Genomic DNA, 16599 nt, shown 5'->3' on the forward strand with positions numbered 1-16599 from the left:
AAATTAGCCAGATTTCATTATGATAAAAATGCAATTCTTCTTTGCAAATGCAATAAACTCGTATCCTGTAGTTTTGTTTAAATTAATTTTTGCTGTAATTCCATTTAATTGAACCTCTTTTTTGTGAATTTTGGAAGAGATTTGGGAAACTTTCAAAATTCAATTTTTCATCCAAAACTACATCAAAGTTAATTCAAAAATACAAATATACATTACTTTGATATTATTTATTAGGTCAATTTTTTTAAACATATAATTTTCCCAATATGTAGATTACTAATTAATTTTGTGTCATTTATATTCATTTCGAAATTTTTTTCACATTTTACTTCTATTATGTAGAATGATGTTTTATGTATGATACGCAAATATATAGTCAAGATATTCTAGACAACCATGAAACAGAATAATAAAATTGAATGGAAAAACATTTTTTTTTAAATAGATTAGAGTGCTGTCTAAATAAATTTAAGAACTTTATTCATTTACTTCCATTTTTATCAATCTGAAAGGTAAAATTAAATATTGCAATTTGCAATCTGTTTGTGATGTTTTGATACAAAATGTATGTCTCGAATATCTTGGTATACAATATTAACGTACTATCTGATGCATTCTGGATGGGGGACTTTTTTTTTGCAAAAACAGTGGGTAAATGTAAGGAAAACTAGCCAAAGTTAATACAAAAAAAAATAATCAATAAAAAGTAATTTGATTTATTTCCCATTTTTCAATAAATTTTACCTTTAAAAGCAATCTCCACCACCTAATGGAACAATAATAACAGCTAAAACTATAGTTAAGTTAATTATTTAAAATTCAATAATAAACTACATAAATGCATATGATTATAATGGGAAGATGATAATCCTTGTGGTATAAAATAAGTTGTTAATGAGATATTAATTCAATCGATTTCTACTTTCAGCAATTTAGTCTATGAATAACTCGGGGACACACATTTCCCTCTTATTATTATGCAATAAACTAAATGGTGTGGGTGGAAATTCAATTTTATTTCCAAATCAATTTTGCTTTCTTAGTGAAAATCTCTTTTAAATTGGCTCTGAATAAAAAATCAGTTTTCATTTGAAAACTCGACAATCTACTTGTGTATATATAGTTATTTAATAAAGAAAGATTTTATTTAATTATAAAAGTCCACTTTGACATTTTAACGAACGCAAATTTTTTGTTAAACACCTTGAAAAATTTATCAGTTTATGACTTTCTCTATCAGAATGTGAATGAAATAATTTCTTTTACTATAAAAAATTTCTTTGGAAATCCAATTAAAATTTAAATGTGAAATTAATTAAATTTTTACTTGACTTATTCTCTTTTATGGAAATGAAAATAAGCTTGTTTTAAAATAATCTTTTTCATTATTGGCTGGTTTTCCTCACATCAACAAATAATTTAAAAAAAAAAAATGAAATAAATAGTAAGCATATTATGCTTTTGTTGTACCTATAACTGTTGTTTTTTTTGGTATGTTTTCCATTTCTATCGCATTTTAGAACATATTTATGCATGTATATGTATGTATGCGGTAAAGCTCAAATACATGAATCAATTAAACATGGTTTGTGATTTTGTACCCTGAATCCTACATGTAATCATTTGCACATCAACACATGACTGTGTGAACGAAACAACTACAATGTAATCCAAATAGTAAATATAGAGGATTTATCAATGCATCTATAGCCCCATATATCAATTAGCGCTTGACACCAAAAAGGTTGGGAATGGATTTTACCTTCTTCTTCGATCCATTGAGGATTTCCTTATACATATCGGATCGCAAATATCTCGAGTATGAATCACTCTTCATGAGGTGGTATACATGAGCGGCCGCAACGTCGAAACACCATCGATTGATGGGACCTGTAGACATAACTGCCTCACGCGCTAGCTCCACGGAGCGTGAGTCGACATTTACGGGGCATGGGGCATCGGGGGCCATATACTCCTTCCAGATGTTGAGGGCGGCTTCCTTGACTTCTGACTGCGGTAGTGTCTTCATATTTTGTACGGCTTCCCAGAATCTGCAAAAAGGAAGAACGGAAGAAAAGGATGTCCAATCAATATTTATGTGAGTTGTGATGTTTTACGGGGGTTAGAGCAAGGAATGGGGGATGCCTTTTGGGCAAAAGCGTGTGGATTTACTTTAAATTTTCACTGCTGTACTCCTTCTCCAGAAATTTTGCAAATTGCTCATTCCCAACTGGGTCATTGAGAAGTTCACGTAAGCCAAAACTCCAGCGCTTCACCCGCCTCAGTGGTACCTCCTTTGCTGATTTATCTTGCTCCCACAATTCAGTGTTATCGCTCTGCCATGGATTAGGGAGTTCGGGGGTGGTAATGAAAAAATCGTAGTCATTATATTGCTCAAAGTAAGATATATAGCTCTCGGCTATTTTGGATATTTTAATTGTACGCCTTTCCATCCTCTGCTTCAGTAATCCTATTGTACGGGTCATCTGTTCCACTGGATTATTGCTCATTGCCCCCGCAGAGCCGGAACCCAAACTGCTGGACCCACCGCGACGATATGCCTTCTTTATGTCCATTTCGGTGGTATTTACGCATCCCGGCATTGGGCGGTGCACATCCCAGAATGCACGCTCTTGTGAATCCAAAACTTTGCGCTCCAATTTGTCACGCTTCTTATCCACTTTGCTCTGAGCTTCAGCCTGAAAATAAATTTTATGTGCAAACAAAAACGTTAAATGATTGATATTTAAATTTTTTTTGTGGTTGAAAAATGATGGAAATCTTGAATAAAAAAAACTCACACGAAATCTATAAAAAAAATATTTTTTGAGTTACAGACAAACTCAATGGACTCAACCCATTGAACCTATACACAACCCCCGCAAAATGTTGTTTAAAAATCAAAGCACGTCCTTCTAAACACTTTAGTATGCTATTTTTAATGTTTGGCTATATATAATACATTCACCACAACCTGTTGTACTTATAAAGAATTTAAATTTTCAATCTTTCCTTTTTTATTGGGAACTGCTCAAAGGATTTGAGGGTTTCTTTTTTAATAGATTCAAAGGGTACAGTGGATGCCCAATACAACGACCAGCGTGACGTCTTTCCTTTCCTAAAAAAAATCTCTCTATTATAGTAATTTACTTATCATTTTCAATCCATATCGCGTACTAATTCTAATCCCTAATTCACGGCACGTTCGCTGGGGGGGGGGAGGGAAGATGAAAATTTTATGACTCATACAAACCTGCATGAAGATGAATTCCCATTTCCTAGAGAACATTTTCTGCAATCGAGCCAGGTTTTCCGCTTCATAGTCAGCTAACTCCAATCGTGTCTTATTTTGCATTGTTCTCTTGCAAAGGTACACAGCATAGTCGGTATTTTCTGGCTCCCAGCAATTAGATGGCCAGAAGTATGGGGTTTGGAATCGGTAGAAGGTACCATCGTTCTTTACGGTCAAAATGTGATCATCAATGGGGAATAAATAGCCATGGGAGGCCAGCAAGTGAGCCAAATGGAGGGCTTCATTCAAATCTTCCACATCTAAATTCTTCATTATCCATGCAATGAGATCGGCTCCCGTGAACACAGACGGCACTTTACTCATAAATGCTTTTATAGTTCTCACAGCAACACCTCCCGACTCACTCTGCATCCGTTCGATAATGGCTTCCATCTACAAGTGCAAATTTAAATCCAAAATTAGGGTACCATGAAGCATTTAAGTTATGGAAATTTGGCCATGGTGTCTGAACGAAATTAAATATTCATTGGTACATTGACATATGGAAGGACATACCTTTTTGTACACCAATATGTTGGGTGCATCCTCCCCACCAGCCATGGTGACATATTTCTTTGGTACAATCGCTGTATTGGACTCATTGGATGTATTTCCTTTGTCCGATGCTTCTGATGTCATTGTCACCATTTTCGAGGGGAAATCTTTCTCTTTTTTTCCCTCCTGTGTATCCACACTCTGCTGCTCTCTTTTAATTATTCAATTGTGATGCCAACTTTAGTCTTGGAGGAGATTTCTTTTGAATAATTTACCAGAGATCTGTGAGCCAATGGTGTCTCAAACTGTTGCATCTGGTGGTTGTATCATTTATTCGCCCCAAAAGTGCCATCAATTAATATAGCAGCATATCTGCTGAATGCAAATTAATCAATAAGTAGGTACCTATGTACATATACAACTCACTAAGAACGGAAACTGAATTATGTCTATGAATAAAACATTACAAACAGGGTCATTTGCAAATTGCAAACTTCCAATATTATGAACTTCAAAAACTTCATCGTGCACGGTTTACCTTTCAGCCTCTCATTATAATGAAAATGAAACAAGAGCTCACTGACAAGAGATATAATAGCATAATTCCGTATTCTGTCTCAAAATTGTAACTTTTATACTAAAACTTTAACATTTATCCAAGCAAAAGTGGCTCAAAGGAGCACAAAACTAATGGTATTTGAGCATCAAATATTTGACTTTCTCTGGGACTTGTAATTAAATTCTCGGTCAACCAACCCCAATGGGCAACGTGTTGCAGGAATTATTCAACTTAAGCCGCAACTTTTTTTTTGTATCATTTCATATTTTATGTGTTTTAAAAACTTTGGTAAAGGAGGAAGGCGTAAATCCGTCATCATTGCCTTTGACTTCCCGCGTGCTTTCGTTTTCAACTCAATGATATTTTTATTTGAAAGGCTTTTGTAGTATTTCTGTGCCCCAAAATTTAAATTTTCTTTGAAGTTGTGAAATTAAAAAAAATCTCATTTGATAAATTCGATATGCTATACATATAATTTTTTGCCTCCCACCCCCACATTCCGTTCGGCAGAAGTTTCGTACAAAGCTCATATCTTTATTCCATCACCCACCACCCATTGAGAAGTATTCTAGGCGATTTAGAAGAATTTAGCAAATTCACTCAACCATTAAATTTGTAATTAAAATTTACAAAGAAACCAAATTCAGAAGTTTCCGGGATGGGCTTTGGAAAATATATTTAGTCGATAGATTATCTTTATATATGTATAGGTATCAAAATGTTGTAACGTTCTTGTGAACACTCTGTAATTACAAAGTATGGTGATTGTATCAGGAAAGTGTACGACATTAATGCCATTTACCCTCCATGAAGTTTGTGCTTACAACTTGAAAGCTCCTGTAAAGGAGTTTATTCATTTTGTGAGCATAATCTATCATGACATCGTTTTGTATAAAGTACACGCCAGACACGGCAATTACTGTAGATTAACATGAAACATTAAAGGAAAACCAAAGAGATTTTCTATCTTGCACTGAGATTTACTGGGAAAGCTCGGAATATTATTAAATGTAAAAACCATCCTCATAGAGCATATGCTTCTGTATTCCAAATGATAATCTCTTGAGCTTTTTTGTGTGAATAGATTTGAATTTTCCCGTATAGGAAGTGAAAAGAAATGTAATTTTTTCACAATTTAACAACCCCTATTATGCATTTGAGGAATCTACAAAAACTTTTTTTTTATCTTTCAATGATTTTAAGAACTCTAAAAATGAATAAACTCCTTTCATGATTAGTGGGCGTTTACATTCCTTCAATGTATTCTTTGTCAAGAGTCTTTGTCAAATTCTATTAATAATTCTTTCTGAACACAGTTAATGAGTTAGCTGTGTTTCTTTCAGACACAGCTTTTGTGTACCGAGCAAAATCGAAAGTCGTCAGATCGGACTCAAACTTGGGATGAGCACGAATTAGGGTCCCCACATTCCAAAAAACGTATGCGCCAAAAATAAGATTTTTTCCGGCCGTCCGTCCGTCCGTCCGTCCGTCCGGCCGTAGTACAACGCTAAATTGCAAGAGAACGGTAATAGATAGAGACTTGCGGTAAACGGCAAAGTTTAAATATCGACCGGAAGACATCCGATTATGAGGTCAAATCCACCCCCCCACCCCTCCGTCCGCCATTTTGAATAACCTCAAAATTTTGTTTTCGCTATATCTCAGCCCCTGTAATAGCTAAAAATCTGAAATTTTTATATGTTGTAGGGGACATTAAGAGCTTTCCAATGATACCTCATTTTCGAAAATCGGTCAAGCCGTTTAGTCAATATGGCCGCCATAATTTTTCATCGAAAATCGACCATAACTCGAAAACGGCTTGACCGATTTTGATCAACCTGGGGTCAAATGAAAGCTCTCAACAAACCCTACAACTCTCTAGAACATACGAAGTTTCAAAAATGACCGCTAGGGGGCCAAAAATCGAAATGAAAATTTTCGATGAGTTTTCGATGAATATCTCGAAAACGCCATTATCGATTTGCTTCATTTTTGGATATGTTATAGCTGACCATATTATCTAGCTCCATGCCAAAAATGAAGAAAATCTATGTCGCCGTTCTCGAGATATAGCCTTCCAAAGTTGGCATGTCATATCTCGGGTTCTACAAGTCCGATTTCGATCAACTCAAGCGCAAATGAAAGGTTTCGAGAAACCCTACAAATGTCTAGAACATTGCAAGTTCGAGAAATGACCGCGAGAGGCGCTTTAGTCAAAATCAAAATTTTCGAAAATTTCGAACTCGAATATTTCGAAAATGCCATTATCGATTTACTTCATATTTTAATATATTATAGTTGAGGTTAAGACCTTTCCAACGATAGCTCAAACTCGAAAATCTATGGAGCCGTTCCCGAGATATGTAGTTTTAAAGATTTCTTGGGGGATGACTTTTCAACTTTTCCCGACTTTGCGCGTATTTAAATTAATTTGCGTTATAGTTTGCTCTCACAAAATTGGTACACTGAAAGAAACACAGCTCTCGTAAGCTTGGTCAGCTTACCAGTACATTTTCTTTATGGTCAAAGGGAAATGTCAGGAAAACAATTACCCCAAAATAAATTAGATTATATATTTTGAGGTTTCTTAAAAAAGAACAAGAAAAAAAATCTCGAAATCATTTTTTTAAAAAGACTCCGGAAACTATTAAAGTGCCATTAGTTGATCAAATTCAATCAATTTTTATTAAAAGTGAAAGAAATGTTTTTTTTTGTTGGAAAGTGAGCAGAAACTTTGCAATTTATTAAAAACTTCAATACCCAACTGAATTTTTGGGAAAAATTTCTCATCAATTTTTAAATAAATTCACAAAATTATACTCAATTTCATTTTGCTTTTAAAATTATATGACTTTCATGGCAAGTCTCTGAAAAACTTTTCAATTTTCCAGAAGAGAAAAAAGAAATTTTCTACTTAAGTTGATTGAATATTAGATGGAATTTATTGAATTTTGTGCAAAGTAAATTCAATAAAATATGAGTTGGAGAATTAATATTTTGCAATATCTCAGGAGATTTATTCGAATTTGTACATCTCCTCATGTGAAATATATTCTCATGTATCAACCAAACGTTATATTTCTACATGTATGTATGTATTCTCCAATATATACATGAAAATTAAATTAAATTTCACGCTTTTGAAATATGCAAATCTCCCTGGGCAATAGTTGGGATATGCATGCATGCAAGGATAGTCTTTTAACAAATATCCTGGGTGACCCATTTTGGGAAAAAACAAGGATAGGTAGCAAAAGAGAGGCAGACGAAAAAAAATTTACAAAATATTTGCTCCGAATAGTACGAAAAACTTCCGTGCCACCAAACAAAGCGAGTGAAAATACAAAAGAAAGGAATAAATCGTGGCAAATAGTGTGCATTTATATAATTTATAGTGAATTATATCTGACGCTGATGTATACAGGAAATTGATTAATCCGGTGTAATAATAAAGAAGAATGGAGAAACAAAAAGGGCTGCTCTGAGCACAACAATATATCGACTTATAAATTCATTCACCTGTGTAATCGTTCAATGTACCTATATATAAAGCATTTCTCTCTATATATTCTTCACTGTGTGTTATATATTTGCATAGATAGTATAGGATATTTTATCCTCCACATGGGTGGATTTGGAAAATTCTCCCATCAGGAGCGAGAACACCTTTAATTATAGCCGTTGAGGATTTATCATTCCACACTTGTTTGCAAATCCCAAGCACTATACAATTTCCCATTTGGGTCTAATTTCCTGCTCTAAAATGCAAAATTCGACCAATTGCTACCATTCATCACGAAGGGGAAGTGTCCCAAGGAGAGCCTAATTTGCAAAATTACCACTGAAATATTACCATTCAGTCCTCAATATTTGATTACATATTTTCCTTTTATGTACATTTGCATGCACTATTAAACATATTTCTTCTGCAAAATGCAAATTCTCATCACATCCCTTAATCCTCTCAGATATAAAGCTTCCAAATCTTACAAGAAGAGGTAAGAATGCGGATTTTTTTACGAGAGAAATCCTTCAAAATTCATTTCAATCAATATTGATAGGCGTGAGTACATGTACATAGCTATAGGTATTCACAACAAATAGAAGGAATTTACCATTGAATTTTGTGCGGGAAGAATCGATGTTGGAGATGGTATTTATGGTGGAACAGCTCTTTGGACAAATACCCACATTTGTGACACTTTTGCCGAAGAAATTTGTGAATTTTAACTTATAGAATTTCAGAGACGCAGGAAAGTTTTTGACAAGAGCACAATATACACATTCTCAGAATCATTCTATGTTATCAGTAAGCATGCGCAGAAGCTGAGATAAAATTTATGCATTTGAAACATAAAATTAGAACACAGCGAGTCAAAAGAATTTATTTGAAATGCAACAAATGAATACAGTTGGAATAAAAACTTTGGAAATTATTGCTTAAAAATCATAAAAATTTATTTATTTTTTAATATTATTTTTAAGGATCTATGTGTGTTGATTTGGTGTGCTCTTTACTTCTCTAGAGATTACGTGATTTTATCCTTTATAATTCGGTACTAAAACCAATTTAGGAGAATAAATTAAGTGATACATATTTAAAAGAAATATTTCTTAGAAAATATTCAAGCAAATAATTCTTCAAAATACTTCAAAAATAACTTTGTTAGAAGTTTATAAAAATCTCGTTTAAAAAAGGATATTATTATAAAATAAACATAATAATTTTACGAACTTGGAAAAATATCTTATTTTGTTAATTTATAATTTGTTTTTTTTTTATTTTAATTTTGATTACAAAATTTCTTGTCTGTGATTTAGGGCATAGAACAAACTTTGAGAGAGTTTTTAAATACCTTCTTCATTGCTTTAAATATCTCTACAGTCCTACATAAAAATTAGTTAAAAGGATAATGAAAACTCTATTTCCTTAACATAAATTTATTTTTTTAAAAATTGAAATAAATTGAATAAATAAATTAAATTATCTTTTGCTTAATAAATTGCTTTATTCTACTGTGTAGTACTAAAAAATATCCCAGACATCACCTTACCAAGGTCCTAAGAATAAGAAGTAAGAATCCCAGTTACTAGAAGACCTAAAATTACGATCAATAAATAATTAAAAAGATAATTTTTATTAGAACCACCTCTCGGAATATTTAAAGTAAATTTTTCTTCACAAAAAGAAGAAATAAAGAAACAATTTGTATGAGATTTTCTCTGTCTACCGCTACAACTACAGTTAAAATCAAACTCAACTGAATTTCATGCTAAGCGCTCTGTGGGTGCCTCACGTATAACAGCTTTTCGTACAACCATCCCAACACTAAATCACAACACTTGCTAGCCTCTTGGTTTGGCAATTCTGCTTTTGACATTGTACCCTCCGCCTAAACCAGCACGTAAATACGTGACTTTTTTCAGTTTTTCGCATTTTCTGAATTTCCTTCTGTGAGCGCAATTTTAACCGCAATGGCACGTAAGTATTTGCATTTATTTCATTAGAATTTTATCTTTTATTTAAAAATTTTATCAAAATTAAGTGTTTGTGCGTCGAAATTTTAGAAGGTCGCCAAAGTGGCACACTCATTGGGAGAAGGTGTTATCAAGATTTTCTTCGAGTTTCAGCCTCTTGGCGAAATTTATTCGTTCTCATCTTTTCTCAGTGTATTTAACACGTTTAAAAAATTCTCTGAAGGTCAAACTATCGCATAATTTTGCACAAATACCCACAATTAGGTGTATTCTTTAGGTATTGGCGCGATATTATTGGGATGGGTTTTTTTATCAGAGCGCACAAAGTGTTAATGTTGAAGATTTCAGGTGCATGATTGGCAACATAATTGCATGATCTAAATATTCAGCCAATTATGCTGTGAAGGCTGACAATTTGGGGAATGTGCCCTCTGCTAGAGCCCCCGGCAATACCTCAAATTTCGACGAAGGAAAAACTATTACGCAACAGACCATCTGGCCAAAATACTATGCATACAAAGAGCATTTGAAATTCTTATTAGGCTTATTAGAATTTTAATGAAGAAAATTATTTATCTTTCCCAGACGCATGGAATCCAAATTAACCCGAAAAAATATTTTTTTTCAAGAGAAAGTAAAATGCGGAGAAAATTTTGGAGAAATTAGTTAACTCGATGGAGGCGCCCGGTAGCCGGTATTGTTCCCGGAACTGCATTTGGGTTTAATGCAAAAATTTCACCGACTCATTTGAGTTTATTTTAAAAATTGCTTCAAGCCTAATTTGCAACTATTTTTACATTTATAAACTATATGGGGCGATTTTGATAAGCTCTTGTCCCTATATAAATTTATATATTTGCAAGCTCCCCATTGACCTACTATAAGTTCAATTGCTCGTGATAATGTAGCTCCATACGAGCATGGATTATGCAATTTATAGCGGTGTTGAGAGGCAAAATTTTGGAAAGCCAATGATTAACCAGAATTTCCATACTAAGCCCATGGTATGAGTATGATCATCACACAAAATAATGTAATTTGTGGCGATATGAGCAAAGCATGGTGAAATTGGTGTTGATATTGACTTTGAGTGAGGGAGTTATGTAATGAAACGGCAACATAAACTGTACACATAGTTCCACTCACTGGCCATTGACTTTGTCAGTTCTGTATCCGCTAATGATGTGTGGATTTTGTAACCAAGGGGGACAAGTAAATTAATTGAATTGTTTACACTTTTGTTCCAGAGCCAAACCCATTCAAGCATTTGGAGCGCAAAATTTCCATCAACAACCAAGACTATGTTTTCTACGATATCTCATCATTGGGGGCTGAATTCGGTAAGTTTATTATTTATTTCATTGTTAAAAAAATAATTTCATTATGAATAATGCAGTAAAATTAAAATTGAGCTCATTAGACCGTAGAATGAAGGAATTTTAATTATTTATGGATGTTTGGGCTTTAATTTTTTTATTTGATGAGAGATGGAGGTTTTAATCTATTTAATTGAAATTCGATATTTTGAGAGACGTTTCCATCAGGCCTACATATTTAGAAATTATCCGATATTTTAAATCATGACTTTATCATTAAAAAAATCGTAAGACAATAAAATTTCTAAAAATTGATTTATTTAGAATATTTATTTATACTCCAAAAATACTACAGAATTTTTAGGTACTTCCTCATCCCTAAAACTTCTAAGACCAACATAAAAATCCATTAAAAATTCACAAATTTTTAATTTTTATTTAAAAAAAATTATTAGAAGCCCAAAAAGATTTTTTAAAATTAAGAAATCCATCTTTGAATGACTTTTAAATTGTTTATTAAATTTTTTATTAGAAAATATATTAGAAGCCCTAAAAGATTTTTTTTAATTAAGAAAAGCTTTTCATCTTTGAATGAATTTTAAATTGATTATTAAATTTTTTATTTTTTTTTTAATTAAGAAAAGCTTTCAATCTTTGAAAGAATTTTTAAATTGTTTATTCAAATTTTTTTATTCTCTCTCTCTAGACCAACTTCCTTTCTCAATACGTGTCCTGTTGGAATCTGCAATCCGGAATTGTGATAACTTCCAAGTCACGGAGAAAGATGTGCAGAGCATTCTATCGTGGAAGGGAATCAAGGGGGATGATGCGAATAAACAGGAGGTGGAAGTTGCATTTAAGCCAGCTCGTGTGATCCTTCAGGATTTTACAGGAGTACCGGCTGTTGTTGACTTTGCAGCAATGCGCGATGCCGTCCTCCGGCTAAAGGGTGATCCCAACAAGATTAATCCAATTTGTCCATCTGATTTGGTGATTGATCATTCCGTTCAGGTGGATTTTTCACGTACACCCGATGCCCTAACCAAGAATCAAGATTTGGAGTTTGAACGGAACAAGGAGAGATTTACATTCCTCAAGTGGGGTGCCAAGGCATTCAATAATATGCTGATTGTACCACCGGGATCGGGTATTGTGCACCAGGTGAATCTGGAATACCTTGCCCGTGTAGTCTTTGAGGATCCCGTCAATGGGGCAAAGGTACTCTACCCCGATAGTGTTGTTGGTACAGATTCCCACACAACAATGATCAATGGGCTCGGAATTCTTGGATGGGGTGTTGGGGGTATTGAAGCTGAGGCCGTAATGCTGGGTCAGGCAATTTCTATGCTCCTCCCCGAAGTTATTGGCTACAAACTCGTTGGCAAACTCAGCTCTCTGGCCACATCCACGGATCTCGTGTTGACCATCACGAAGCATTTACGTCAAATTGGTGTTGTTGGGAAATTCGTGGAGTTCTTTGGGCCCGGTGTTGAGGAATTGAGTATCGCCGACAGAGCTACAATCAGCAACATGTGTCCCGAATATGGGGCAACTGTTGGCTTCTTCCCCGTTGATAAGAATTCTCTCGCCTATCTTAAGCAAACAAGTAATGATATGAAAAAAAATGTGAAGTAATTATTTTGTTGAATTGTTTGATAAAAATGTAATTTTTTGTATGTTGTGTTCTTGCAGACAGATCAGATGACAAGATCAATGTAATTTTCAAGTATTTGGAAGCTACCAAGCAACTCCGGGACTATGGGAATGCTGCTCAAGATCCTCATTATACTAAAATTGTCACATTGGACCTTTCTACGGTGGTTACATCTGTTTCTGGACCAAAACGACCACATGATCGTGTTGCTGTTAGTGAGATGCAGCTTGATTTTAGATCCTGCCTCACCAATAAGGTATGTTAGACCCAAAAAAGACTAAACTATTTTATGTAAATTAAACTACTTTGCCCAAGTTTCCCCTATTAATATTATTTTCAAAAATAAATTCTTCATCTTGCACTGAAATTCAAGAAATAATTTTCATTCATAATAATAGTTTTTACCACAAAATAGATAAATCCAAACCACAAAAAAGCACAAAAAGCTCAACTAAAAGCTCGATAAGATTGATTAACTTAGTCATTGTGTGTGATAGCATTTCCATTATGCGATAAACTAAGCCCAGTGATGAATATTAAATCTCTTTTACACCAACAGGACTGAGTTAATCGCATAATTATGTATAGAGTATGATTATGTACCACTAAACTTTTTATTCGTTAAAAGAAAAAGAAGAATTTATGCTGATTTCATTGCATCGGCATTAAAGTACAACTACTGTGATATGTTTCAAATAATCAACATCACAGCAGGAGTTCCTTTAATACAAATTCAACAAAATATTCAAGTCCACAAAAGAGGGATTAAGAAAGAATTTTAAAGAGTTTTTCCGCGGGGTTGATAGTCTGCAATTCTTGAGCGCGAGTGTTCGTTCTAGTCACTTCTCAATTAAATTAACGACTAGATCGCCAATCGCTCAAAAGTTGCAGTGTGATTGAATTATTTTTGATTGATAAAAAAATGAAAGAGAATTTTGCAAGACTTCCACAATAAGCTCCTCAAATTGACGATAAATTGTCTCAATTTTCAATTTGAATTTTCTGCACAATCACCAACTTTCTCCGTGTCGCGTTGGACACACCACAATGCAAAAGGCAGTGTTTTGCTGATACTGAAATATTCCCGCCATTTGTGGTGTCTTTTATAATGCGCTTCGAATTCTTCTCTTTTCCCTACACACCCAAAAAAGTAAATTTCTCAATAATTTCCAGTTTCACTGGAGGAACTCTTTCAATGGCCAGAAAAGCTCTCAATGGGAATGGTTGGGTATTTAAGAAATTTTGAAAAATTTCTCTTTCTCTCTCACTCTTCCCTAATAGATTGGCTTCAAGGGCTTTGAACTCAATCCGGACTCACTTTCGGCAAGTGGGGAGTTTACCTGGTCCGATGGAAAAACCTATTCCCTCAGGCATGGATCGGTGGTTATTGCTGCAATCACCTCGTGTACCAACACCAGCAATCCTTCCGTAATGCTGGGAGCGGGTTTGCTGGCACAGAAAGCCGTCAATGAGAACCTGAAGGTCGCCCCGTACATTAAGACATCTCTCTCACCTGGCTCTGGTGTTGTCACCTACTATCTCAAGTAGTTCATCCCACTTTTTTTCATCTCCAGAACTGGCATGCAGTGTAATTTTCAAATTAATATTTTTTTTCTTTCAGGGAATCTGGTGTGATTCCAGCACTGGAAACTCTTGGATTCGATGTTGTTGGCTATGGCTGTATGACGTGTATTGGAAATTCAGGGCCATTGGAGGAGAATCTGGTGAATGTGATTGAGAAGAATGGCCTGGTTTGCGCAGGAGTCCTCTCGGGGAATAGGAACTTTGAGGGTCGCATTCATCCCAACACCAGGGCCAATTACCTAGCCAGCCCTCTCCTTGTGATTGCCTACGCTATTGCAGGAACAGTGGATATTGACTTTGAGAAGGATCCCCTGGGAACTAGGCCTGATGGATCAAAGGTCTTCCTCAGGGATATCTGGCCAACACGACAGGAAATTCATGTAAAAATCTTTTTAATTTAAAATTAATTTCTATAACATTTAATGAAATAAAATTAATTTTCAGGCTGTTGAGCAAAAGTACGTGATTCCAGCAATGTTCCAGGAAGTTTATGGGAAAATTGAAATGGGATCATCAGCATGGCAAGCACTGCAGGCACCAACGGGAAAGCTGTATCCATGGGATGGGGAATCAACGTACATCAAGCATCCACCATTCTTTGAGGAAATGACCCGCGAGCTGCCACCAAATCGTCCCATTGTCGGTGCCAGGGTTCTCCTCTTCTTGGGCGACTCCGTGACCACGGATCATATCTCTCCAGCTGGCTCCATTGCCCGGAATAGTCCAGCTGCACGGTATCTCGCCTCGAAGAACCTCACTCCACGTGATTTCAACTCTTACGGATCTCGCCGTGGGAATGATGCAATAATGGCCAGAGGGACATTCGCCAACATTCGCTTGGTTAATAAACTCGTACCCAATCCCGGACCGAGGACTCTGCACATTCCAACAAATACCGAATTGGATGTTTTCGACTGTGCTGAGCAGTATGGGAAGGAGATGACACCGCTCATCCTACTCGTGGGGAAGGACTATGGAAGTGGATCAAGTCGCGATTGGGCAGCCAAGGGGCCCTACTTGCTGGGCATACGGGCTGTCATTGCGGAGTCCTACGAGAGGATTCATCGGTCGAATCTCGTCGGGATGGGTATCATTCCACTGCAGTACCTCGATGGACAGAATGCCGATACAATTGGCCTCACGGGCAGGGAGATCTTCAACATTGCCATTCCCGATGATTGCAAGCCGGGTCAAATAATTACCGTTGAAACAAATTGCGGGAAGAAATTCCAAGTTCTCGTGCGTTTCGACACAGAAGTGGATCTAACGTACTACCGCAATGGAGGGATCTTGAACTACATGATCCGCAAAATGCTTGATTAAGAATTTATCATTTTCTCTTCTCTTTCATTTCTTTTTGTATTTGTAACTTTTGTAGTTATTTAGTGAGGATAGCAATATTATTTTAAATGGAAAATGTTGGCAATGATGGCAAATAAATAACTCAAATTGTTATAATATATTTTTTGATAGAAAGTTTTGTTAAAAAAATAGCCTCAGAGAGATAATGGAGAAAAAGCAATTTCATTTAATTACTAACTCACGATGATTGTTAGTTTGTTGAAAGGCCATTCGCATGAATTTTCTTTCTTGCGATTAGTGAAGAATTTATTTTTTTGATTGATTTGTAAAGGCTTGGGATTTTATACAATTTTTTTCTGGCAATTTGTAATAAAAGTATTTCAAGAAAAATGAAAAAAATTCTTTTGATTTTCCTAAAAATTCCTTGAAAGGAGTTCATGCACGAGCCATGTAAAAACTTCCTTTATCACAGAACAATTTTGATCAATTCCATCTTGTAGAGAATAAGAAAGAAACTCCTTAAAATCAACTGGGATCACATAGAAAAAAAAATGCACAAAAAGATTTTCTAAAAATTCAAATATTGCGACGCCATTTGCAGTTTTTATCCCTCTAAAAAAGATCAAAACATCTGATCAGAAAATTCTGCTTTTGTTCAGGAGAATCTGCTTTTGATAAGAAGAATATTCCGATTTGGTCAGAAGAATGATCCATTTTGATCATAAAAATGTTCCAATTCGAAGAGGAATGTTCCATTTTGTCAGAAAAACTTGCCATTTTGGTCAGGAAAATAGACACTTGATCAGGATAATAAGCTGTAAATCAGGATAATTAACGATTGAACAGTGAAATTGTTTCATGATCATTAAAATATGACAAAATGATCATCATAATATGCCACTTTGATCAGAAAAATCTG

At 34.9% G+C, this 16599-nt stretch overlaps 4 protein-coding genes across 6 annotated transcripts in view; 1 reads left to right on the forward strand and 3 right to left on the reverse strand.

Moving 5' to 3' along the window:
* The window catches only part of LOC129786413 (calcium-transporting ATPase sarcoplasmic/endoplasmic reticulum type), a 642650-nt gene that overhangs the window by 545732 nt on the left and 80319 nt on the right, over positions 1–16599 (reverse strand). The gene's annotated exons all lie outside the window — the stretch shown is intronic.
* Positions 1–16599, reverse strand: part of LOC129786498 (3'(2'),5'-bisphosphate nucleotidase 1) — a 1077868-nt gene that overhangs the window by 519885 nt on the left and 541384 nt on the right. The gene's annotated exons all lie outside the window — the stretch shown is intronic.
* Positions 209–8646, reverse strand: LOC129786466 (regulator of G-protein signaling 7). Of its 3 annotated transcripts, none has more exons than XM_055821535.1 (5): positions 8462–8646; positions 3809–4162; positions 3254–3685; positions 2173–2699; positions 209–2051 (listed from the first exon to the last, which is right to left on the reverse strand). In XM_055821535.1, exons 2-5 carry the CDS (start codon positions 3938–3940, stop codon positions 1724–1726), a joined length of 1419 nt encoding a protein of 472 aa, XP_055677510.1. In that variant the 5' UTR covers positions 3941–4162; positions 8462–8646; the 3' UTR covers positions 209–1723. The 3 variants fall into 3 exon arrangements, with proteins under 3 accessions (XP_055677510.1, XP_055677508.1, XP_055677509.1); XM_055821533.1 differs by having other exon boundaries at positions 3809–4159; positions 8462–8645; XM_055821534.1 differs by lacking the exon at positions 8462–8646 and adding an exon at positions 4326–4347 and having other exon boundaries at positions 3809–4159.
* LOC129786420 (cytoplasmic aconitate hydratase-like) lies at positions 9693–16079 on the forward strand. Its single transcript, XM_055821442.1, has 7 exons — positions 9693–9828; positions 11072–11164; positions 11847–12746; positions 12833–13050; positions 14076–14338; positions 14416–14758; positions 14823–16079. Exons 1-7 carry the CDS (start codon positions 9822–9824, stop codon positions 15699–15701), a joined length of 2703 nt encoding a protein of 900 aa, XP_055677417.1. The 5' UTR covers positions 9693–9821; the 3' UTR covers positions 15702–16079.

This window comes from Lutzomyia longipalpis, chromosome 1 (assembly GCF_024334085.1).
Source record: "Lutzomyia longipalpis isolate SR_M1_2022 chromosome 1, ASM2433408v1".
NCBI lineage: Eukaryota > Metazoa > Arthropoda > Insecta > Diptera > Psychodidae > Lutzomyia > Lutzomyia longipalpis.

Excerpts from the sequence above, each read along its gene's own strand:
- LOC129786466 (XM_055821535.1), bottom strand. The coding sequence starts at position 3,940 with ATGGTGACAATGACATCAGAAGCATCGGACAAAGGAAATACATCCAAT. Across the intron at positions 3,686-3,808 it reads ACATATTGGTGTACAAAAAG|ATGGAAGCCATTATCGAACG; the intron begins GTATGTCCTTCC and ends TTGCACTTGTAG. Across the intron at positions 2,700-3,253 it reads GGGAATTCATCTTCATGCAG|GCTGAAGCTCAGAGCAAAGT; the intron begins GTTTGTATGAGT and ends ATTTATTTTCAG.
- LOC129786420 (XM_055821442.1), top strand. Across the intron at positions 12,747-12,832 it reads CGCCTATCTTAAGCAAACAA|ACAGATCAGATGACAAGATC; the intron begins GTAATGATATGA and ends GTGTTCTTGCAG. Across the intron at positions 14,339-14,415 it reads GTTGTCACCTACTATCTCAA|GGAATCTGGTGTGATTCCAG; the intron begins GTAGTTCATCCC and ends TTTTTCTTTCAG.